Source organism: Malaclemys terrapin, chromosome 1 (genome assembly GCF_027887155.1).
Source record: "Malaclemys terrapin pileata isolate rMalTer1 chromosome 1, rMalTer1.hap1, whole genome shotgun sequence".
Classification (NCBI taxonomy): Eukaryota; Metazoa; Chordata; order Testudines; family Emydidae; genus Malaclemys; species Malaclemys terrapin.
In genome coordinates, this window is record NC_071505.1 from 122,722,400 (window position 1) to 122,748,139 (window position 25,740).

General features: G+C 41.4%; 1 protein-coding gene across 1 annotated transcript; it reads left to right on the top strand.

The window, feature by feature from the left end:
* The first annotated feature begins 19 nt into the window (after positions 1 to 19).
* TSPO (translocator protein) lies at positions 20 to 23,813 on the top strand. The gene is made up of 4 exons (XM_054037723.1): positions 20 to 130; positions 17,417 to 17,618; positions 22,110 to 22,248; positions 23,566 to 23,813. Exons 2-4 carry the CDS (start codon positions 17,437 to 17,439, stop codon positions 23,734 to 23,736), a joined length of 492 nt encoding a protein of 163 aa, XP_053893698.1. The 5' UTR covers positions 20 to 130; positions 17,417 to 17,436; the 3' UTR covers positions 23,737 to 23,813.
* Positions 23,814 to 25,740: the final 1,927 nt, after the last annotated feature.

The window sequence follows — 25,740 nt, forward strand, 5'->3', positions numbered from 1 at the left end:
TGCAGCTACTGCTGTTCCCGTGCGCGTAGGAGGGACAGGCCCGTCAGGCCGCACCCCTGCTGGGTCCATAGAGCAGCGGCTTCGGGCTGAGCTCTCCTCTGCCTCGCCGAACTTCGGGCTGCAGCAGCAGGTGAGTCTCTCTCTGGACAGGAGTTTCTGGCGGAGACTCTTCAGTCAGTGGCTCCGTATTAAGGCGCAGGGAGGCGGAAACTGCTAATTTCCAAGGGAAGCAGCTCTCAGTAACCACAGTTGCAGTAGGAGCAAGGGGAGGGATCGGCCTGGCTGTAGCAGCAGCGGTGGAGGGAAATGGCACCTTATACCGCACCTCGTGGCCGATGAGACACTGGTAACAGCAAGAGGGGGAAGGTTAGCCCCGGGGTGCCACACAGCGCTGGGAATGGCAACCCGGAGGCTGTGTCTTCTGGTGTCACATATTGCAGCCAGCATCGGGACGGCAGTAACAGCAGCACCTTTTTTATGTGCTTTGCCTAGTAGTGATAGAGCCAAGCAGTGGGATTCCTCGCCTGGGCCCAGTCACTTAACCCTGGTTAGTTCATCTGTAAAACACAACCCTTGACTGCTTCACAGTAGTGCTGGGAGGCCTCTTTAACTTTGTATAAAGCACGTGGAGATTCTCAGATGAGATACACCTTAGATGGGGGGCGTTTAATTATTGCTAGCGCTACTTTATTTGATCCATGTTAGTTTAGCTTGGTTATACAGGGTGAAAGAGAGAGCGCTGTTGTGATTCTACGTGGAATTTAACATAGAAATTCTGATCAACAGGTGTGTTTTCTGATCATCGAGATCCTTACACTGTCTTGCCCACACTCATTCCATTGGCAGGTACAGACCACACCACTTAAATGCTGGGAGCAATGCCCCCTTCAGGGAGGGGAAGGGTGTGTATCCATGCTCTTACTTCCACACTATCCTCACAGCCCTCTTTGTAAGGGGATTCTCTCCTGTTTTTTTGCCAACCCTGCAGTGTTGCCCTGCCTGTTATGTACCTTTCATTTTCCTGGTTACTGAGTTACAGACCCGAGGTGGCTTCATTTCAGTGCTGGGTTAAATGATTCCTTATAGAGACATAGTACAGTTTGAGGGACACTTTGATAATGATGAATAAAAATGCTATAAAATGTATACTAATAATGTTCCTGTTAGATCAGCAATTAATTTATAGGGGCTTGCTGTCATTTGAAGTATTAGTTACAATGTTCAGGAAAGTTTCCTTTTCTTTCTCTCTCATTTTTTTGTATGAACACAACAAGAAAACATTTGGGAAGGATCGCTGGTTCTAGCCAGTGGATGGGAAATACTGCTTAGTAACCTTCCCTTATGTAATACAGGCTTCCACTAGTGGAACTTGGATTGTAGCACCATGGTGGCAGAATATCTCCAGAAGGGGGTTTATAGCAGTGCAAATGCTCACTACTGTGGCACCTGGAGCTGCCAGCAAAGCGCAGAAAGTGGGTGGTGTCAAACAGGGAGAGGATGGGACCAAGGGACACAGAATATGCACTGATTCAGCGTTGGTGCTAAAACCCACTGCCCTACCACTATAGAACCTCTGGGGCAATTTGGCTCCTGTGCCAACAGCAATGAATCAAGCCCTAGCTAGTAGACTGTTGCATGTGGTTTAACAAGAGTAACAGCGTTACTCCTTTTCCCTGTCCCAGTTCCGATCTCATTTGGCTTCATGGGGGCCTTGAATTCCAACCTCTCACATCCAGAATCTCATATTGTCAATATTTGCTTTTTCCAGTTAGTTTGAGTATGATTTTAAACTAGTGGCATTTCCTCTCTAATAAATCTCACTTCTTAAATTGCTATATTTACTTCAAGCTTATTTTGCCTGTTACCTAGAGGGGGAAAAAGAGGATGCTTGTTTTTGAGAGCTTGATTGAATACATGTAATGAAATGGAGTGAATTCATGAAAGGCTAAAGTGAAACATATTTTATTAAAGTGAGCACCAAATGGAAATATTACAAGGAAAAGAAGTGAAAGTATGCAAACCTGCATTTGCACTTGTGTAATCATTTGGCGTTGGTTTGATGTTATGAAACATCAAACAGTGAGTCATTTCGTAGAACAGTTCAATAAAAGGAGTTGGGTCATTTAACTCAGTAGAATGAAAATGAATCGGAATAGAAAGTAATACGGCCAGATCTTCTTCTCAGACCAAAGGGTCATTATGGGAAAATATTACTCTTCCTCCAGAACCCTCCTCTGTGGAATCACAGTCTTCCTCGCCATCTTATTCAACATCTAAGTGAAGTTATAGGAGGAGTCACTGAGACAACATGGGCTGAACTGACAACAGTATAGGGATACATACCACCCAGCCTTACGCTTGTTTTTCCCCCCCCCATGAAATATAAACAGCATCTTCTCCCCTCTTTCTCAATGTTGAACTGAGATAAATTGGATGAAGAGCAACTGGCTCAAGCTGAGCCCAAGCCCTACTGAGACAATGCTGGCAGGAAAAGGCAAATGCTTTGAATAACTTGCTTCTCCTATAAAATCCCCCATTATCAAGGGAATCTGCTCTCAGGTTGTTAAGTCAATCTGTAGCCTAGGGTTCCTTTTGGACTCCTCACTGTTGTTAAATACCCAAATAGCCACAGCAGCAAAAGCTACCTATTTTTATTTGTGGCTGTCTGGATGAAGTGTAATCTTTTAATCAGAGACAGCTCTGGTGATTGTGATGCACATATTAATGACTGCAAGGTAGTGATTTCCCCAGGAATTGAAATTTGGGGTGGGGTGTTGGAATGTTCAGGGTGTGCGTGTGAGGGCTGATGAGGGTTGAGACTATGAGGGCAAAGGTGGGCTGTATGACACCCTAGTAAAAACTGAAAAATGTTTCACGACCGTTTTATTAGATTTAACTCATGTTTTAAAATCACAACAATTAAAGTTGGCTTCTCAAGCCTACTATGAAGCACTACATCTACATTCTTCTTGGTGTCTTCTTGTAATTTTGCACTCTTTGGTGTCTTCTTGTGTGTCTGTTATTTCCAGTCCTTCATGATATGCTCATGATCAGGCAGAAGGTGACTTCTTTCAGAACACAAAATTCTATTCAATGAGGGAAAAGAATGCTCAGCTGTAGCTGTTGTGACTGGGGAATAGCAAGAGATGAATCCCTACTTCTTTCATCCCAGAAAACGCAGCATAAAGATTGGATTGAACCAGTAGTGATGATCAAGAAGTTGAAGTTAAATCTTCATTCATTCATTGTATGATATTCCACTCTGTGTTTAAAATTCTCTATTCTGTCCTGATCACATAGCAGCCCTATTGATGGTAGTGCCTCACTCCACTCAACTGTAGGTGTTTTATAAGACAGGCATCTGTAAAAGCTACGTAGAGGTTGAGTAGAATCCAGACATCGCTATTGTAGATTTGTAACAATTAATTAAATCTGTGTACTTTTTCAGCTGGCTTAACAAACACTTCTTGTCCTCTTCACTTAAGGAGTCAATATAAGTACCTTCATTAGTCAACCTCTGGACTGAAGTCTTTGCTTCTTCCAGTACATTTTCAATTGATATCTCTGATTGATCCAAGGGTAGCTTCCATTGCTGGACAAAGATCTATTACTGTTGTAGCAGTTGCCTGGATGACATTGCTTAATGACCCAAGTGATTTCAACAGTAGACTTACAAGGGAGAATGGCGATAGTCTTCTCTGAACTTAGTAACAAAAGTAGTCCACCAGCCTCACTAGTTAGATCTGACCTATCTTGGTGGATACTTTAACATTGGCCTCCAGTTTCTAGTGTGTGGTATCTCTTACTTAAATAGAAAGTATGATGCAACAGCCATGTTGGTTCACATAAACTGAGTTGTCTCTCCAGCATTCTTTTCAGCCTCATTAAGTTCTTCTAAAATTGGCTTTGACAGTGACTGGCTTATAAGGTTTTCTGCAGTCCAGAGGCATGGTGTTTTGCAGCTTTTTCATATAGGTTTTCAGTATTGGCTTAGCTGATCGGTCTGGCAAACCAAGCTCCTCCACTTTTACTATATAAATCCATGATATGCCCACATCTTGAATACTGCATGCAGTTCTGATTACCCCATCTCAAAAAAGATATATTGGAATTGGAAAAGGTACAGAGAAGGGCAACAAAAATGATTTAAGGGTATGGAACAGATTCCATCTGGGGAGATATTAAAAAGACTGGGACTTTTCAGCTTGGAAAAGAGACAACTAAGAGAGAATATGATAGAGACTTATAAAATCTTGACTAGTGTGGAGAAAATGAATAAGAAAGTGTTATTTACCTCTTCACTTAACACAAGAACCAGGAGTCACCCAATGAAATTAATAGGCAGTAAGTTTAAAACAAACAAAAGGAAGTATTTCTTCACAAAACACACAGTCACCCGTGGAACTTTTTGCCAGGGATGTTGTGAAGACCAAAATTATAACAGGGTTCAAAAAAGAACTAGATAAGTTCATGGAGGTTAGATCCATCAATATCTATTAGCCAGGATGGGCAGGGATCCAACACCATGCTCTGAGTGTCCCTAGGCTCTGTTCGCCAGAAGCTGGGAGTGGACAACAGGAAATGGATCACTCGATGATTCCCTGTTCTGTTCATTCCCTCTGAAGCACCTGGCATTAGCTACTGTTGGAAGACTGGCTATGGGCTAGATGGACTATTAGTGTGACCCAATATGGCTATTCTTACATAAAAAATAATTATAATAATCAAAAATTTTAGTACAGAAACTTCCCAAGATAATGACCTCTTGAGATAGTGATGATGTGAGATAATGACCTTGGCAAATAATGCATTTTAAAAATCACAAATCTAGCATTCTGGAATGAAGTCACTACAACGGGGGTAGGCAACCTATGGCACATGTGCCGAAGGCGGCACGCGACTGATTTTCAGTGGCACTCACGCTGCCCGGGTCCTGGCCACCGGTCTGGGGGGCTCTGCATTTTAATTTAATTTTAAATGAAGCTTCTTAAACATTTTAAAAACCTTATTTACTTTACATACAATAGTTTAGTTATATATTATAGACTTATAGAAAGAGACCTTCTAAAAACTTTAAGATGTATTACTGGCACACGAAACCTTAAATTAGAGTGAATAAATGAAAGGTTCTGAAAGGTTGCCGACCCCTGCACTAAAACATAGTCCAATGCTCTGGCCGCTGTTGTTTGTTATGCCAACATTCACTACCGCTTCGTCCCCAATGGCTCTGCACTGTCACCTTCTGCTGCCACCGTGCGAGTAGGTCTCTGGAGGTTTCACTCAGCTCTCAGTGATTTCAGTTCTCAGTGGAGGAACCTCACTGCTAGTGCACGCTGTGCTGTCTCTTCCACAGAAACACTGTCCCACAGCAGGTCTAAGCACTTAAACCTGATTATCAGTAATTTCAGCTCTAGTGGTCACTTAACAAATCAGAAGACTTTCTATGAAGCCTACTCAGCTCTCTCTCTAAACAGGAGAGGGGCAGATCAAATAGTGCCTGTGACTCTTTTGCTTGGTGGTGTGGGCTCTGCCTAACGCTCATGTCCCATTCCCTCTTCCCCAGTAAGATATAGCATCTAAATCTCCTGCTTAGGGAGTGCAGTTCAGTTGGGGGTGACCAGTGCTTAATTTGTAATGAAAGAGCTGCCGGGGCTCAAGCAAGTTTGTTACTTTCATAACTGATGTGACAAGCCCAGAGGTGCCTGGGCTTTGAACTGCCGAGCCCAGAGGTGCAGGGGCTCAGCCCTGCACACCCTAGCACAAATTAAGTATGGAGGGAGACCCCCCTCATTCTGTCAGCCTAAGCACAGTTCTGCTGCCCTTTACTTACGCAGTAAGAATAACAACATTTCATATCCCCCACATTTAATACTTAAGTGATTTGTGACCCAACCCCAGCTAAAATTGATCACTTGGGCAGCACAGATCTGTCTGCTGGATACCTAGGCAGAGTAGGTGAGTTCATGTAAATATAGTCTGGTGCTGAAGCCTTTCCACCCACCACTGGCTCATCATTAGCTGTCAGGGGAGAGCTCATTCATACCTTGCTTACAAATCATAATTTGAAATGGTTAGGTAGGCCAATATAGCTGAAACAAATGTGCTGACATTGTCATAAATAACAGCTATATGAGGAAGCTAGTCTTTGTTCATACTTTTCAAACTCATTATGCTTTCTCATATGCTGTGTATGCTTTTAAAGTGTGTATTAATGTTTCAATTGCAATTCAAATTTCCAACCAATTACTAAATTGGCAGCACTGCATATAACTGGGGGTGGGGGAGAAGGGGTCTAGGGAAATCCTGCTGCCAGGTGTGAATAGTACAGCTCAAATCTAGGAATGAGGTATGTCCTGAAAGCGTACAGCTAGTACAAAATGTCACAGAAGTACATCTATTAAACCAGTGGTTCTCAACAAGGGTGTAGCCTGGGGGTACCCAGAGGTCTTCGAGGGGTACATCAACTCATCTAGCTATTTGCCTAGTTTTACAACAGGCTACATTAAAAAGCCCTCGTGAAGTCAGTACAAACTAAAATTTCATACAGACAATGACTTTATACTGCTCTATATACTATACACTGAAATGCAAGTACAATATTTATCTCCCAGTTGATTTATTTTACAATTAGATGGTAAAAATGGGAATAAAATAAATTTTTCAGTAACAGTGTGATGTGACACTTTTGTATTTTTATGTCTGATTTTGTTGATTTTAAGTGAGGGGAAATTTGGAGGTACTCAAGACAAATCAGACTCCTGAAAGAGGTACCAGGAGTCTGGAAAGGTTGAGAACCTAGGCTTGACCGAATTTAAATTTATTGTAAATATTTTTGATAAATATCAATATTATCTAAGCTTTTTTAATTTTTATTGATTAAAATTTTGTTGTGCAAAATTATGGGTTTTCAGAATTTTGGTTTTTGATTTAAATTTTTACAGTTGCAGAAAATTATGGGGAAGGTTCAGACAATTATTTAAATGACAGATTCAAAAAGTTAAAGCATTATAACAGCTAACACAAATTATGAATATCACATGTCCAAATATACAAAGTAAATATCATTAAATCAAAATCTAATAAGTTCTCAGACAGTATTTTTCTTACTTTATCTATTCATTTTGATAGAATGTTTTTTGTTGGTTGGTGTGTGCATAGTGAAATTGATGTTTAGTATACTACCAATAAAAATCTAATCCTTCCAAGCCATATTGCACACATTTTGTCCTTAGAGAAATACCACCAACTTAAATTTACAGTGCTATTTCCTTCTATTGTTAGAGATAACATCTAAGGTTATTATAAGTGAAAGAAAACATTTCTCTAGATTTTTTTTACTTTGTGTATTTTGACAACTTTCTTTGTTTAGTCAGTGTCACGGTTTCTTCTGAGTTACGTTGCTGTAGTAGCCACTCCATAATTAAAACAAACTGGATTCTCAGGACAAACTATCCACTGTTCCAGCAAACACGCCAGAAAAAAACCCACTCCCTCCTCACCACTGAGATTTTGCATGCCATATCTCATTCCTTGGTAGAGTTTCTGTTTCTGGGGGGTTGTTTTTTGGAGAGGGAGTGAAGAAAAGCAGTTACGAAATTGTGATGTTGAAAAATATTCCCTGCTGTTGATATTCTGAAACTATTCCTAATGCTTTTTTTTTTTCTCCCTCCAACTCCTCACATCCCCAAAATGGTGAGGCCTACAAACACCAAAACCATTTGTTTTGTTGGCCATGCTGCAAGAAGCGCCCTTTAGTGTTTTTAATTTTAGATGAGGGTAATATTAGTGGCAAAATTATAAAGATGTATAATCTAAAGACGTTGTGATAGGGTATACATACCCAGCACAAAGATAGATAAAGAAAGGGTTAGCTAGTAGCTCACTAAAACAGGGATGTAAAGAGGAGGCAACAAAAGTCATTCTCTCTTTTCCTCATCTCCCTGAGCTGGAAGGTAACTGGGTCAGGAAACACCGAGGCTAGGAAGAAAGGAGAAGTGGGAAGCTGGCTCTTTTGCTTCTACAGAAAGGCTAAACAGTTTACAAGAGACTTTTAAGTTAAGAACCACAGACAACGGCTTCTAATTTTCCCTGGGGGTATTCAAACCTCGCTCAGCCCTAGGCCCCACCCCACCTGTTTCCATTGCCTCTTCCCTCCCCCCAACTGCACCCCATCCCTGTTCCTTCCCCTTCCTTCCAGCACCTCTTGCATGCCGCTGAACAGCTGTTCTACAGCATGCAGGAGACACTGGGAGGGAGGGGGAGCAGTTGATAGACAAGGGCCGCAGGTGGGCGGGAGGTAGGGGAGCATGGCTGCCGGTGGGTGCTAAGCACCCGCTAATTTTTTTTTTCCATGGGTGCTCCAGCTCTTAAGACCCCGCAGAGTCAGCACCTATGTTAAGAACTATTTACTTTTCCTTTGGGCTGAAGCAAACCATCCCTTCCTTTGTGGTTTGCTCCCTTTCTGCTGCCCCTCGTCCCCCACCCCTCACTCAAAGAGAAGGGGGAAGAGGCTGAAGAAAATCTTGAGTATGGCTTCCTACGTATTAGCCCATGGTGGAGAAACACCCTGCACAGAGGTGTTTTGCCTTAAGTAGCAGAATGTTGTATTTTGTTTCTTTTTCCCTATTTCTTCTGGTTCCAGCTGCAACGGCTGGGGTCGCTCTAGTGCAGTTACCATGAGTACACAAAAGAAGTTTAATTATTTTAACATGTTTTTGAAAGTATAAACTGATCTGCTGCAACTGGCAGAAGTGGGGGGATGAGTGAGTGAATAGGATACTGGGAGAAATGCTGAGGGGCAGAAGTGCTGGATGGGAAGACATGAGGAGGAACATAGAATCGTAAAAATGTAGGGCTGGAGAGAGACCTTGAGAAGTCATCAAGTCCAGCCCTTTGCGTTGAGGCAGGACCAAGGAAACCTAGACCATCCCTGACCATCGCATCCACTGTGTTCTTAAAAACCTCCAGTAATGGGGATTCCACAACCGCCTGCAGAAGCTTGTTCCAGAACCTTACTCTCCTTCTATTTAGTAAGTTTTTCCTTATATCTAATCCAAATCTCCCTTGCTGCAGATTAGCCCGTTGCTTTTTGTTATACCTTCCGTGGACATGGAGAACAATTGATCACAGTCCTCTTTAAAACAGCCCTTAACATATTTCAGGATTGTTATCAGGTCCCCCCTCAGTCTTCTTTTCTTAAGACTAAATATGCAGGTTTTTTTAACCTTTCCTCACTGGTCAGGTTTTCTAAAAACTTTCTATAATTTTTCTTGCTCTTGTTAGGCCTCTCTCTGATTTGTCCATATCTTTCCTAAACTGTGGCATCCAGAATGGGACACAGTACACCAGCTGAGGCCTCATCAGTATTGAGTAGAGCAGGACAAATTTAACCTCCTGTGTGTTACAATTGATACTAGCCTTTTTTCAGAACTGCATCACATTATTGATTCATATTCCATTTGTGACCCCCTACAACTCCCAGATTCTTTTCAACAGTACTACCACTGTATATTTGAATTACCCCTCCTAAGTGAAGTATTTTACACTTGTTTTTATTGAATTTCATCTTGTTGATTCCAGACCAATTCTCCAAAGTCATTTTGTATTCTAATCTTGTTCTCCAAAATGCTTGCAACCCCTCCCAGCTTGATGTCATCCACAAACTTTCTAATGGCTCTCCCCTCTAAGTCATAAAAGAAAATATTGACTAGAACCAGCTCCAGGATTGACCATGGTGGGACCCCACTAGATGTGTCCTCTCAGTTTGACAGTGAACAATTGATAACTACTCTTCGAGTACAGTCTTTCAACCAGTTATTCACATTCCTTATAATAATTTCATCTAGACTACATTTCCCTACTTTGCTTATAAGAGGTCACATGGGATTGTGTTAAAAGCCTTACAAAAATCAAGATATCGCCTCTACTGCTTCTCCCCATCTACAAAGACAATACCCCTATCAAAGAAGGAAATTAGATTGGTTTGGCATAATTTGTTCTTGAGAAATCCATGCTTATAACCCTATTATTCTCTAGGAGCTTACAAACTGATGGTTTAATAATTTGTTCTAGTATCTTTCCAGATATCAAAGTTAGGCTGACTGGTCTATAGTTGCTCAGGTCCTCTTTGTTCCCCCGTGTAGAGATAGGTACTATGCTTGCCCTTCTTCAGTCCTTTGGGATCCACCCATTGAGTTCTTGAAGATACTTGCTAATGATTCCAAACTTGCTTCAGCTAGTTCCTTAAGTACGTTAGGATGAATTTTGTCAGGCCCTGGTGACTTGAATACATCTAACTTATCTAAATATTCTTTAACTTGCTCTTTCCCAATTTTGACTTGTATTCCTTCCCCCTTTTTGTTAATATCAATTGTGTTTTGAATCTAATCACCACTCACCATTTTAGTGACAACTGAAGCAAAATAAGCATTCAAAAACCTTAGCTTTTTTTATATCAATTATTAGCTCTCCTTCCTCGCTAAGTAGTCAACCTATACTTTGTCTTTCTCTTGCTCCTAATGTATTTAAAGAACCATTTCTTATTGCTTTTTCTGTCCCTTGCTAGGTGCAACTCATTTTGTGTCTTAGCCTTTCTGATTTTGTCCCTACCTGCTTGTGCTATTCTTTTTGTACTCCGCCTTAGCAATTTTTTCATGTTTTCACTTTTTGTAGGGTTCCTTTTTGGGCTGGGACAGGGGATATGAAAGGGTAACAGAGCCATGCTCCTGGTTTCAGAATGGGGAAGCTTTGAGAGCCTGGATAATGGTAGGGAACAGAGGATGGGGGATAAGAGCTATACGGGACCAAGGGGCATAGAAGTAGACATGCAAGGGGAGGTACAGGCAACCATGAGAGCCATTTCCATATAATGTCCTCTATTCCAAGATATACCTTTCCTCCCCCCAAACTCCCCATATTTCCTTTAGAGATAAAGTCTAAAGTCTGGCTAAAGTCTAAGGAAGGGATCCCTGTTTTGGTGATTCTCATTGGGTCCATTATAGCAGGCCTCTCCTTCTATTAAAATAATACCATCCCAGGTTAAGCTTTTGGCACTCATTCAAAACAGGGTAAGTCCCAAGCCAAAAACAACAACAACAAAAAAAACAAAAAACAAAAACAACCAGTCAAACAAAAAATGAGTAAAGAAAAAATTGTTCAGGTTTAAAGTGTTTCAGGGGAATTCACTTAACACCCACATATAATTTACAAAGTCCTACAATTACAAAATAATCCCCAAACATTAAGTCTAGAAAATGAATAGTTAAAAGATCCAGCCAGTTTTTCTCTACCATATAATCTTTCATCTGTCAATATCACCTCAATTAACTTACACCACCCACTGAGCCTTAGCTTTATATTCTAACATTTGAAAAGATATATACGAAGGTCAAATAACAAATTTACTTGGAGGTTATAAAATCACTAACCCATTCTACAATATTATTCAGTACAAAAAGGTGACATAACTTAGTTGCTACACCATAGTTAAGATACATTCTTTCAAGGTTTAGATACAAAGCTACAAACAGCAAATATCAGTCATTCAAATTATATTAAACATACTTTACTCCACTCTGAGAAGTCAGAGCTGACAGCTTTATATACTCTACAAGTATATTACTTTTTAAAATACTTACTACACATTTAATAAACATTATACATCTAACTGCACATTTCCAGTACAGAACAAATAAGGGGTAAAGTTAAGAGTGGTTGGTGTTCTAGGGATGAAAAGTTATAGGGCAATGTGGGAACTGGATTGATTCCTCTATGTTTACTCCGGGCTTTTGAACTTACATTTTTCTTTACAATTTTTTTTTAAACATTCTGGGTGATGATGGATGAGTCCCTTGAAACACTTCCAGCCATAACTTTTTATTTTTTCAACAACATGATTTACTGGAGAATACTCACCCTGTTAATCATTTCCCCCTGTTTGTGTGGGTCTTTCGCACAGGAATAGGACTGAGAAAAACATCATACAAAATAGGAAATGTGATTGTTTAACCACAAAAATAGGACAGCAGACTTAAGAGCAGGTGTGTTATTAGTATTTGTATAGTGGAGCCACCTAGGAGCCCTAGTCATGGACCAGAACCTCCTTCTGCTAGATGCTGTACAGCACAGAACACAAGTATAGTGCCTGAATCCACTCTGAACATTTTTTTTAAAGTGACTAGATATCTAATTGGTGTCCCCTTAATGATCACACAGTTGGAAAACACTCCTTATCAAGCAGCTATTATGAAATGCATTTTGTAAGCTCTATGACTAGTTTATTTTCAGAGACTGAACCAAAGTAATGCAACTGAAAGCCATTCAATTCCCCTAAAAGTGAAGTCAGAAAAGCTTGGAACTAATGCAGGTTCTGCTTTATATGTGATTTGTCATGGTGTTAAGAAATCTAGAGCAAGGATGGGGGTGTGGTAGGAGAACATAGAATCCTAGAAGTGTAGGACTGGAAGAGACCTCAATAGGTCATCTAGTCCAGTCCCCTGCATTCAAAGTCAGGACTACATAATAACTAGACCATTGCTGACAGGTGTTTGTCTAACCTGTTCTTAAAAGCCTCCAGTGATGGAGATTCCACAACCTCTCTAGGCAATTTATTCCAGTGCTTATACATCTCAGGTCTAAGTGTCAGCTACTTCTTTACACTCTTATGTAACAAACTCCTACAACTGGAAAACTTGCACAAGGGATACACCTCAGAGTAAGGTTTTCTGGCCTTTTAATATTTTTCTCCTCTGATCACATTTGGATTTTATGCATTACTTCTTTTCTCCTAGCCCCTCTGGCTTGTTATGCATTTCTCCTCTCTTTCATCCTTGGTTAGTTATTTACCATTTTGTTTCCAGCTCTCCTCTTCTTTGCAGGAACAGTGTCTGTGTGGATCCCTCCCCCCACTTCCCTCCTTTCACTCACTCGTTCTCTTTCTAAAGGCCCACATGGAGCATTTGTGGAGGGCTGGACATGGCTTCCTAAGTTAGTCAGTGCTGCTCCTTCACTCAGCCATTGATTTTCATTAGAGATTGGTACAAGTTGCTAATTCCCAAGAATTGAATACCTGAATTGTAGTGCTCCTACTGTCTAGGGATGGTTGTGGTGTAGTTGACAGGGCCTGGAGCTGGGAGTTAAGAAACCTACATTCTAATCTTAATCCTGCAACTGACTTGGTGTGTGTCTTAGAGCAAGTCACAATACTTCAGTTATCCCCTCTGTAAAATAGGCAGGGCTGTCCCTAGGGGGGGTGCGAGGCCTGGGACATAGAAACTTGGCGCCTATCTGCTGGGGGGTGCTCCCCTTGGCTCTGCCCTGGCCCCGCCCCCACTCCACCCACTTCCCCCAAGGCCCCACCTGCGCTCCGCTTCTTCCCTGCCCAGTTCCGCCCCCTCCCCCGAGCACACCGCACCCTCGCTCCTCTCCCCTCCCTCCCCCGCCCCCAGCACCTCCAGATGCTGCAAAACCGCTGATCAGCGGTAGGCGCTGGGAGGGAGGGGGACATGAGAGCTTGGGAGGGGGGTTCTGCCTCCCCCCCCCTTATCTCTCCACCCACCTCCTCACGAAGCACAGGGCCCAGGGTGGTTGCCCGATTGGCTGTTCCCTAGGGACAGCTCTGAAAATAGGGACAAAGAAGCTTACTAACCCTTGCAAAAAGCTTTGAGTTCTGTTTGAAAAGTGCTATATAATTACTAATTAGAATTACTAGCCCAGAGGGCAGGGCACCAAAATTAATCCTGAATTATGTCCTGCCATTACTGCAGCGCTCCCTTCCTTTTCTCTCCTCCTCCCCCTCTGTGTATGCACATCTTTCCTCTTCCCGTTCTGTGGATATTTCCTGATCTTGTGTTTTCCCTCATTTCCTGTTCTCCCCCATTCCAAAATATTCCCTGTATTGCTGGTCCTATACATATTGGGCCAGATTCTCCACTAACTTGTCCTTTGTGTACTCACCTTGGGTGCAAAACATTACGGTTCTGATTTGATATCATTTTACATCCACTGCACAAGTGACTCTACAAACTGCAGGGCGGTGGAGAACTGGGCCCCATGTTTCCCCAGCAATGAGGATAAGAGCAGCAGAGTGATAGGATTACAGGCATTTTCACCTTCTTAGTGGACTCCATCCAAATTACTCTGTAAACGCAGCGGAGATATGATCCTCTACAACTACTAGGAGCGCCTGTTCCCAGCAGAGCTTATTGGTCCTGCAGATACGTAGTCACTCCCCTGGGTCCCAGTAGAAGTAGGTAGTGAAAGTGAGTAGCACTGTGTCACTTTCACGCTGCCACTACTCCTGAGAAGTAGTATATGCTTCAACAGAGATACTTCTCCACAGGGGTATTTAAAAATAAAAATAAAAATTGCAGGAATGTGAGAACTTGCCGTTCTTGTGCTGCATGTAAAACACGACCTGGTAAAAATAAGTTTTGAACTCTGCATATAGGATATATTAGATAAGAGACACGACAACAATACTTGTAGCAACAGATATAACTAACAGAATTTTTCACTTGACCAGGTTTTTAACTCTCTTCCCAGCTTTCCCTCCTCCATCAAAGACTTAATTGACACTGTCCAGCAGGATGTTTTCTTCTCCCCACCACAGTTCTCCCCTCTTCTCTTGTGCACAGAGTCTGGCTCTGATTTCTGCCTGCTTTCCACCTCCAACCCTTCCACTCCCTTCTGTCTCTTATCCATTCATGGGCATGCACACTCTCCCCATCTTCTCTTTTATCTTCAAAACATCTTCTCCCCTCTGGCTTCTCTCTCAGGCTAAAGGCACATTCTTGTTTACCCACTCATGAAAAAATTCTTCTCTCAATCCCAGCTGCTTTTCCAGTCTATCCTTCCCCTTCCCCTTTGCATATAAAATTCTTGTCTGTATTGCCTACGGCCATTGCCAGGGCTTTCCTTAATCCTCTCCAATCTGGCTTCTGCTCTCAATCTTTCATATCACGTTCACCAAGGTCCCTAACAAATCAAAGGGACACATTTCTTTGACTTGCCTCTGAAACAACTAATCATCCTCTGCACCTTTATTTTCTCTCCTTTTAGTACTTTCACAGCTCTTCTGTTTCCTCTTACCTTACTGATCTTCAGAATCTCTTGTTATTCATCTGTGTCCCCTCTTTAGCGCTCTGTAGCCATTCCTCGGGATTAGTTTCTTATTTTGTGAGACAGGGTGGGTGAGGTAATATATTTTATTGGACCAATTTCTATGGTGAGAGAGATGATCTTACACAGAGCTGCTCTCAAGCTACTCAATGTCACAACTGAATACAAAGTAGTAAACACATATTTCAAGGGACCATTCAAAGTGAAATGTCCCGTTAGTACCCCTCCAGTCATAGGGAGGAAAAGAAGGGGGCGGGGGACTACTGAAGGTGGGGGGTTGCTAGTGGGTTACAGATTGTTGTAAAAAGCCATGAATCCAGTATCTGTATTCAGTCGCTGGTTATTAGTGTCTAGCAAAGTTGCAAATTTAAACACCCAGGCTCATCCTTTGAAGGTGTTGCACAGATTTCCTTGGAGAATGAGGTCTGAGAGGTCAGATACAGAGCAATCGTTTTATGAAAAGTGTTCACGCACAAATGATAAGGTGTTTTTGTCTTGGCTTATTTTTCTGTGAGTTCATTTGAGTGTGTAGTTGATTGGTTTCACCCATATAGTGGTTATCGGGGCATTTAGTGCACTGGATGAGATACACCACACATTGTGATAGGCATGTACACAACTCATGGATCTTGAAAGGCATGTTGGAGGAAAGGTTTCTGGCCACTGGGAGATGTGGAGCTTGGGGAAGAGGCAGTGTGTGAAGCCCCTGTGGTCATCCCTATGCCTAGGGGCCATAGGGAGATGCTGGCAGTTTCCCAAGAGCCATGTAGAGGTGGCAGGCACTCTGTCTGTCCCACTGCGGGCAGCCAACTGGACTTTTAACGGCCGGAGCCGCCAGAGTCCCTTTTCGACTGAGCATTCCGGTTGAAAACCGGACACCTGGCAACCCTAGCTGCAGTGCAAGCCTGAATGGCTATACTGCAATTAAAACAGCCCCTTAGGCAGAGCCCTTTTAGGCTGTGGCAGCTGGCACAGGCCAGCCAAGGGAGTCCAGTTGCAGTGTAGACATACCCTGTGTAAGCTCGAAAGCTTCTCTCTCTTACCAATGGAAGTTGGTCCCATAAAAGATATTACCTCATCCACCTTTCTCTCGAATATTCTGGGATCAACACAGCTACAACCACGGACTATCTTACCCTATGTCACAAAGATTATAGTCCTATGCAAATAATAAAAGTAAAGGGTTGCATGAACTTGGCTACTGTGCATTCAAAAACAGTCTTTTCCATTTTATCCTTTTTGGTATGCGTTTAATCCCTTATCATTTTGGCAACCTATATATGGATTGTATATAGCAGGTGGTTTATGGCCACAAAACGTGGGGTAGAGCTTTTCCAGCTTATTTATTTATTCTTAATGCTACCTTTGCTCTGCCAATGTAGCTAGGACAACCAAACTTCACCCCCAATGCCTATACCCGTTGTTGGTTGGAGGGCTCATATTGCTCCTAAACCTTGTGCTGACCCTCTGCATGTGGGTGAATTTCACATAGTTTATTTAACCATGGATGAAAATCTGTGAGAGGGATAATGCAGTTTGGCACTATGTAAATTGTACTTCTAAAACTTTTTTTTAAGGGTTCTGCATCTTGTCAAAACCGTCCATTTATGTAAAATGCTACGCCAAAACTAGTAGTGTCACCAATATACAAGCAATTGGGGTAAGAGGTGAATGACTGACAGTTCATCCAAATATGGGTTTGTGAGTCTTTTTAGGCTGATCACGCAAGGCACTAATGTCCAACAACTCCATTGAGCTCAAAGGGAATTGTGGATGTTAAGCACCTGATAATACTGAAGCCTTTTGACTGGAGAGATAAACATATAGGGGCAGATGTTCAGCTGGTGTCAATGGAGCTAAAACAATTTACACTAGCTGAGGATCAGCCCCAGAAAATTGGAGAGACTATTTAAGATGGATGTTTGTTTTTGAACCTGAAACCTCTGCTAAGCAAGCTCGAGGAAGGAGATATGAATGAGTAAGGAAGCAGTGTATTAGGTGCAGTGATTGACTTAATGGATCAAGAAATCTTTGTTGGTAGAATCATAAACAATGCATTAGATTAAAACTGCCTGTAAAAGACAAACTGAAAAGAATCCTTGAGGTGTTCCAGCTTGTCTGTGAGCCTGGAGTCTTTAAATTAACTTAAATGGGCTTTAGCTCAGGCCCTAGAAGAGGAGTTAAGTAGTACAATAATTATCTTTTAGATAAGTCTGTTTAATCTGTAAGTGTTTTGCCAGAGTTTTATTCTAAAAATCACTTTGCAAACAAACATTCAGGTGTTTGGGGTTTATTTCAGATTCAGCGACTGTCTTGGAAATGGTACCGACGTGGGCCCCGGCTGTTGGTTTCACACTCTTACCCCATACAGGAGGGTTTTTGGGAGGCATGATAACAAAGAGAGAAATCCCTATATGGTATGAATCTCTTGAAAAGCCATCGTGGCAGCCACCTAACTGGATGTTTGGCCCTGTCTGGGGAACTCTGTATACATCAATGGGGTATGTCTTTTATATTGTGTATATACACTTAACTAGTCTGATGGTTGCTTAATGTACAAAAGCAAGCTGGATTGTTAAAAAGAATCATACTGCATAATGCTAGTTAGTTATGTTATTGGATATATATGTTACATTAGCTTATAAGAGTGACTTAATGTTGTTCCTGCACTGTTCAACAGGTAAGTACTTGCTTAGGAAACACTGCCCTTTAGGTGTATGCACAAGGGAGGTGTATTAAATGCAGGAATTTTTGATTTGCTTCTGACTGCCCCAATAAGAGAAATAGAACTGTGAAGTAATGTGCTGTCTGATTGAAAAAGGGTTTTTAAAATCTTATTCTCCCCCCCCCCCACCCCCATACATGTGTCCTCTTACAGTTCTAGCTAAAATTAACTGTATTAGTAAATAAATGAGGGATTGAGATTTGGACTGTCCCCGTAAAGAGTAAGTTAAATTTACAGGAATCTATAGCCCGTGTTTTATAAAACATTGTAATAAAACCCTTTGCTTTTAAACGGTGTCATTATCTGGTATAATCTGCTGCCCTCTAACTGAATTAGTCTAAAATACTGATGACAACTTAGGCTATTACTGACAAAGAAATGGGCAATGGTGAAAGGGATACACAAGTGTGTTGGGCCAAATATCAGACCTAGCAGTACTTTAAAAGAAAAGCTGAAGGGTAATACAAGAAATATATTCTAATCACTACATCTCTTAAAAAAATAGTTTAGCTATTTATAAATAGATTTTTTTCTGGACTGTTGTGTGTTTTAGACAGGTATGATCTCCCTCACACAAAAACTGTCCCAGCAACAGCCCAGCTAAGAGAAAGTGCTTTTCTCCCAGCCCCCCATGAGGGGAGGCCACATTAGGCTACGAGAACCAAAGTGACTTTCAGCGCCCCCAATTTGTTTCACATCTTCTTTATGCAGGATTAGCCCTATGCTATGTTTAGTGCATTTTTGGTCAGCTATTGTTGCATTATCGCGGATCCCTGCAAAAAGTAATTTTTCTTTGAAGCGGAGTTGTGTCTCTCCCCACAAACCAACTACAATGCCCCAACTCTTCTATAACTCAACTACAACGGAAGGGATTTTCCTCAAATTTGCACTCCTTGGGCCTATTAAGTCTGGGAAGTTCAGCCCCAAAAAGGAAAACTTTTTAGAAAAAAGAATAAGTAGTTATGATGGGATGCTACAGATTTCCTTAATTATAATTATAGTGCTCTCTATTGCAAAATACTGTAGTGAAGCAATATGCATAAAAATAAATGCTGAATCATGTCTCTTCTTGCCTTTGCTTTATCATTTAATTTCTACTCACCTTCACTCCTTCTAGTCTTTTACAGCTCAGACCACAGTGTCCTTCCCTTTCCCCCTCCCCATGCAAACAGAACGTATCTTTATTATTCTGTTCCCTCCTATGTATTCAGTAAAGTCTCATTTAGTTAGCTCTGAAATCACAGCATCATAAGATTAGTCAGGAAGTACCCTTTTTGTTGAAAGGTAGGATAACAGATCGCTGAAGCGAGACCCAGTAGCTTTTCCATAGAAAAGCCGTCAGATGGCTTCCTGGCAAAACACACCCTAAGAGTTATGTAACCAAATGGCTGTCCCTGAAGTATGCCTTTGAATGAACTGTACAGTATGCAAACAATAGTGTCTGGGTTTCAGACTATACCCAGGAGATCCAGGTAAGGTTTTTTGGTGTAAGATCCATATTTTGAAGGTTTTTCATACACTCCTGTATGTCCTCATCAGAACAGTGCATTCTGAGATACTTAGACGTGGTTAATATCCTAATCATACCTATTCTTGATGACGAATCACAATGATGATCCTAATCCCATGGGGTGTTAAGTGTTTCTTCTCAGAGCCTCAATCATACTCAGAACCAGATCACTGCGTTCTGTATACGTAACGCCACAGAGATTCCTCAGAGTGCCCAACAAATCCAGTTCCTCTATTTGCATTTAACACATGCAAAAGATTCTGGGGATTTTGTTATGCAATACTGATATTAACTAGCAGAGCACGAGCACTCCCAAAAGAGTTGTGTAACTAAGGGGCTGGCCCTGAACTTTACAAATTTGCAAGAAAATCTAGATCAAGAGCAGAAGCCAAAGTTATATCTGTGTACAAGTGCAATTGCTTGTTAACAACAGTTTCGCAAATCAGCTGGAAGCAGAATTGTATCTAGGTGCCTCCTAGTGATGGAGAAATATGAAGCTTTTTTGTTTTTTTTAAAAGCATTTGTTTGACAGGATAGTGATCAAATTGACAGCATATCGAATTGTGCCCTTAGAAAAGGAACAGCCAGTATGCAAGCTTGGGTTATTTACTTCCACATAAAAAATAAATTTATTCATGCTACATGTGAGTGAAACTGAACTCTGGTAAAGTCATGTGGATGTCTTAGATGTGTATCTGCAGCTAAACAATTAAAAATCTATCTTGCTTAAAAATGTGCGGGTGAATTTTTAAGAGTTCAATAATATTCATGGAGCAGAGCCTGCATATGGAGCTCCCCATTGCCCAGCGAGGTGCACAATTCAATGTGCATTCTTACCTACAATGTAGATTTCATCTCAATATGAAACAGTATGCTACATTCAATATGCTACATTGAAACAGCTAGCAAATTACTAACACAAAGGAGCAGACTCTCTTTTGGGATACACACTCGTCTGGCCCTGAAATCAAGCGCCCACTAACACTTAAAAGTGAACTACAAAGCAAAATTAAAAAAGGAGTGGACTTCTGTGCTGAATGATCCAACCAACCAGATTGTGGGATTAGGGTTGCCAACTTTCTAATAGCACAAAACCTAACACCCCCGCCCCACCCCTTCCCCGAGACCCTGCCCCCGCTCACTCCATCCCCTCTCCCTCCATTGCTTGCTCTCCCCCACCCTCACTCACTTTCACCAGGCTGGGGCACGAGGGTGGGGTGCAGGAGGGGGGTGAGGGCACTGGCTGGGGGTACAGCCTCTGGGGTGGGGCTAGGGATGAGGGGTTTAGGGTACAGGAGGGGGCTCAGGGCTGGGGCAGGGTGTTGGAGCGGTGCGGGCTCTGGGAGGGAGTTTGGATGTTGGAGGGGACTCCAGGGTGGGGCAGGGGGTTGGGGTGGGGGAGTGGGGTCCTGGCAGCACTTATTGCGGCCGCCAGGTCCCTGCAGCCCCTAGGCACATGGGTATCCAGGGAGGTTCTGCGCACTGCCCTCGCACCCATAGGCACCACCCCCACAGATCCCATTGGTTGTGGCTCCCCAGTGCCGACCGGAGCCGCCAGGGTCCCTTTTCGACTGGGCGTTTGGGTTGAAAACCCGACACCTGGCAACCCTATGTGGGAGGCTTTCAGCACACAATAAGCTTTAGTTTCATATCCCCCCCCTCTGAGTGATCCTGTCTTACCTTCAGTGAACTAAGACGTTATCCCAGAATGCACTATTCCATGGGCATTAAAAGGGCATGGATTGCAATGAGAATTCTGGTATGTTCGCAATTGCAAAGCTGTATTCTGGAAGATCTTCCAGTAACCAGTACTAAGAGGATTTCACTGACAGGAGAAAAGCTCCTTGCCCCTAGTTCTCTTCACTCCAGTGATTGTTTTTGACACCTCCTTTCTGAAATCAAATATGGTTATAAAAATATCACTTCTCTGCAGACACTACCCAAATTCACCATTGCTCTCTTTCCTCACTTCTTGCCTGTTTCAGCCTCAACTTCTGTTAACTCATTTTAAAAAGATTAATACCTTAAAATGACAAGCACTTCATTAAATAGAGGGAGATGAAGTGACATTTAAATCCAACACTTCGCTCCAGTTAGGAACCTACTCATTCAACTTGACCTCCAGATTATCTCCCGGTTTTGAAAATTTGCCTATATAACTTCTGAAATAACTATCTCTGTACTCCACTCAATGAACACTGTTACTGAAACTCATTAATGTATTCAGTTCATCTAGACTAATGCAATTGCTTCCTTTATAGTCTTTAGGTCTTAACTCAAACTTCTATTTGTCCAAAATGCAGTAGTTCATCTGCTCCCTTATATCCAAGAATGAAAATAGCCACAGCAAAATTTTTTTACTTATTTCTTTTATTGGATGATTCAGTACCATGTATTCTCTCATTTTGCCTGAATAGCATAGGGGTGTGAAACCACTTATTGAAGGTTCCACAATAAATCAGCACTTCAGTTTTGGATTCTAGCCCAAATCCATTGCTCCTACCTCTAGTTAATGCTTGGTAACATTTTCAGAAGTGCCTAAGTGACTTACGATCCACCATCCTATTTTCAAAAGTCACTTGGAAGCCTAAGTCTCTTGCAAGTGAATGCACTTAGACTCTTGTGACTTCTTTGAAAAATATTCTTACCCTACCTATGAAAGTCACCTAGTTTGACAAAGTATTTGTTTATAATTATTTATGCATTATATTGTATAATTTGCCAGAATACTTGCATTGTCATGTTAATTTTATTCAGATATGGTTCTTACCTGGTATGGAAGGAGTTAGGAGGTTTCAATGAAGAGTCAATGGTTCCACTTGGGCTGTATGCAGGGCAGCTGGCATTAAACTGGGCATGGACTCCAATATTCTTTGGAGCTCACAAAATAGGATGGGTAAGTAATATTGACATTTAAAGTCTCGTCATAGCCTTACACCGTTAGTTACAAGGTGCCAACTTTAGCATTTTTTATTCTTAAAATGAACTTTGGTACATACAGAAAAGTAAAATTTGGCTTGAGTAGCAGATTTTTGAAATTCCTTTATTACTCATACTCTCATAAGAGATTGTGCATTATTTATCTAGTAATTACATTGTTAGCTCTCAAGTGTGTTTTTCCAACCCTTTGTTAACAGAAGTTATAATTCATATGACTAAAGTAAATACAGTTATGCCAAGGTAAAATTCCTAGGGGTCCTTTAGACAAATTCTTGTGAAAATTAATTTACTATGAGATGACTCGTAATAGTGTCAATTTTAGATAGCACTAATAATTCTCTGCTGTCTGGGGGGAAAAAAAGCTAGTCTCTGATATAAACCACCCTATGAATTACTTGACTGGTTCTTTTACTACACAGCTTTCTTAGATACTTACATGCAGGGCCAGCTCCAGGGTTTTTGCCACTTCAAGCGGCGTGCAAAAAAAAAAACCCAAACAAACCGCGATCGCGATCTGCGGCGGCAATTCGGCGGGAGGTCCCTCACTCCCACTTGGAGTGAGGGACCATCCGCCGAATAGCTGGATGTGCCGCCCCTCTCCGGAGTGGTTGCCCCAAGCACCTGCTTGGTAAGCTGGTGCCTGGAGCCGGCCCTGCTTACATGACCCCATTACCATAGTAATGGAGCGCCTTGGAGCTTTAATGTATTTACCTGCACAATGCCCCTGTGAGGTTGGGAAGCACTATTATCCCCATTTTACAGATGCGGAAGATATCTGCAGCACAGCAAGGATTTGAAGCAGTCTCCTAAATTGCATGAGGTCACTCTAACCACCACCCCTGAAATACTGAACAGTCAAGAAGTTCAAAAACACAAAAACTTAACTTTTGGAATTTGTGGAGTTATTAATTTAGTATTATTGATGTGAATGCTATGAATTCAATACATGACATATTAGGCTTAATGTTGCATTAATTTTAGCTTTTTGCGTTTATTCTATATTTGTATGAAAATGTCCCCAAAAAGTCAGCTCAGTCCTGTTAAGAGCAAATGATTCCTTTTTCAAACTGATCACAAGAAGCATTGGTCTCTACTCTGCACAAATTCATGTATCAGCAAGAGGCATTCTAAGTTTTTTTTAGCATGTACTTGCCACTGTATTTCAGAACTCTTCACAAAAAAAGGTTTAGTATGAATTGTGCAAATATCTACGTACTGTCTTGAACAAAAATGCAGCATGTAAAATAACACTAACCACCTTATTTTGTTTCAGGGGTTGGTCGATCTCCTACTCACTAGTGGTGCAGCAACAGCTACAACTGTCACCTGGTATCATGTCAACAAGAAAGCAGCATATTTGATGTTCCCTTATTTAGCTTGGTTAACTTTGGCTTCTGTGCTCAATTACCGCATCTGGAAGGACAATAAAAAGAAGCAATCTTAATACAGAACCTTCTGGAAGAGAATATCAAGGCAGAAGTTTTTTTTTTTATGCATTTCCCAAATAAAATTACAATCCTGTTTTACTGTTGCGTGAAGTACTTACTGTATTAGACAGTTAAAAATAGGTCATGTCTAAATACAGTCAGAGTGGTGTTCATTTCAACATTCAAATGCTGGTTTACTACACAGTCCGAACGGAATGTGTGCATGAGTGAATTTAATAGCACAGTAAATTAAGTGGTTTAATCTGCATGCTCTCCTATTGCCCGTGCTGTTGATTACATATAAAAAAAGAATGTAATGGATAGCATTTTTAACTACTACTGGCAATTAACGTGATTTAAGGGCTGATTATGTCCAGAAACGCAAGTCCATTAATGACTTTCAGAAGATTGTTCCTCACATTAATTTACTCACTATGGGCCTGATCCTTCAGCCATATACCACTTGGCATAGTGCTTATTCCTGTCAGCTGTTGTACTGACTTCAGTGTCTTGTCTTCAAAGCGCTGTGCCTAGAAATGTTTATGATTAGGCCTTATATGGAGGAAGAATTCCATACTTGTGCATATAAACTTCAAGAGCATAGTATAGTTTGCAGACTGGACCGTTATAGTTGAGAGGTAGGGGAAGGTTTCAAACATATTAAACAATAAGTAACTTACTATTCTTACACCATGATTTTTTTTTTAAAAGGGCTAAAGCCAAAAGGATGCTGCAACCTAGAAGAAAGCTGCCTCCCCGCCCCATTTCCTTACCACTACAACTAGTGTAATTTACTTGGCTAAAAAAAAATAGACAACATCAAATCCAGAGCACACAGTCAGGAGCTGATGACAGCACCCAAAGAGTATCCAATGAGCACCTGAAGAAAAAAAAATTAAAAATAAAGAAAATCACAAAAAGAGGAATTAGTGCCTTTAACCTGCTCTGCTTGGAACCTGGATGCTTCACTAGCAGACTGCTAGTATTCTCAGCTATTATCAGAGCAATCTGCCTCCCCTGGAGGGATGTCTGGCTGCTGGTGGCCCCAATCAAATATACAAGCATCTTATGACCATCCTGCTAAAATACTTACCTAGGTACCTGATTATCTGTTCCTCCTTCAGCTGCTTGGAGACAGGTATAAGATGTTTCTGCTGCTTCAAGATTAGTGTTGCAGCCTTAAACCAGAAGACTTTGAGCTGTAAGTGGCTCAACTAGAAACAGGAACTTTTTGTATAAGGTACCTGGGACAGGAAGTTTTACCTTTCCTCTATTGCTAGCACATTACTACCACTTTTATGGACCCTGCTTCCCGGTCCCCCCTTACACGATTAGGATTTAAACCTGCCTCTTTGCCCCAGATCCACAGCAATTTCCAGCAGTGACTGATTTTCACTTGCCCATTTTATGGCCAGATACCCTGAAATTGCCTCTCTCCTTCATTGCCATGTGTCCTAGGTATATCAAGCAACTTTAAACTAAGCTTCTTAGAAATCTGAAATATTATGTGGTAGTGCTTGGCAGACATTTGTTCTTCAGACTGAACATTAGGAGGATTTGCTTAAAAACAAAAAAAAAGGTAGTTCTATGGCATAATCAACCCTTTTCTATATGAAGATTGAAAGATAACTGGTTATATTCCTTCCTTCCTGGATATCAGTGCAAGGTGATATAATTGTGGCAGGTTAAGATTCTTTAAAATTTTTACACTTTGCTTAAAGTCTGAAATTGATTAGTTTGTTACATTTATCAAAAAATAAAAGTTAACTAATATTACCTTTTATGCGATAAGACTTCAAGAAATAAATAATGCACATATACAATGTAAAACATCCCTAAGGTTTAGTGTAAGATGTTGAAGTGTTCGAGTTTGTTAGAAGGGCCTTATATCATCTAGGCTGAAGGCCATTAAATTTCACTCAATTACCCCCATAGTGAGCCCAATAGCTTGTTTGACAATAGTGTAACTTGTGTTGGCTAAAGCAGAATACTAATGTGAACTAACTGTTCCTCAGTACACA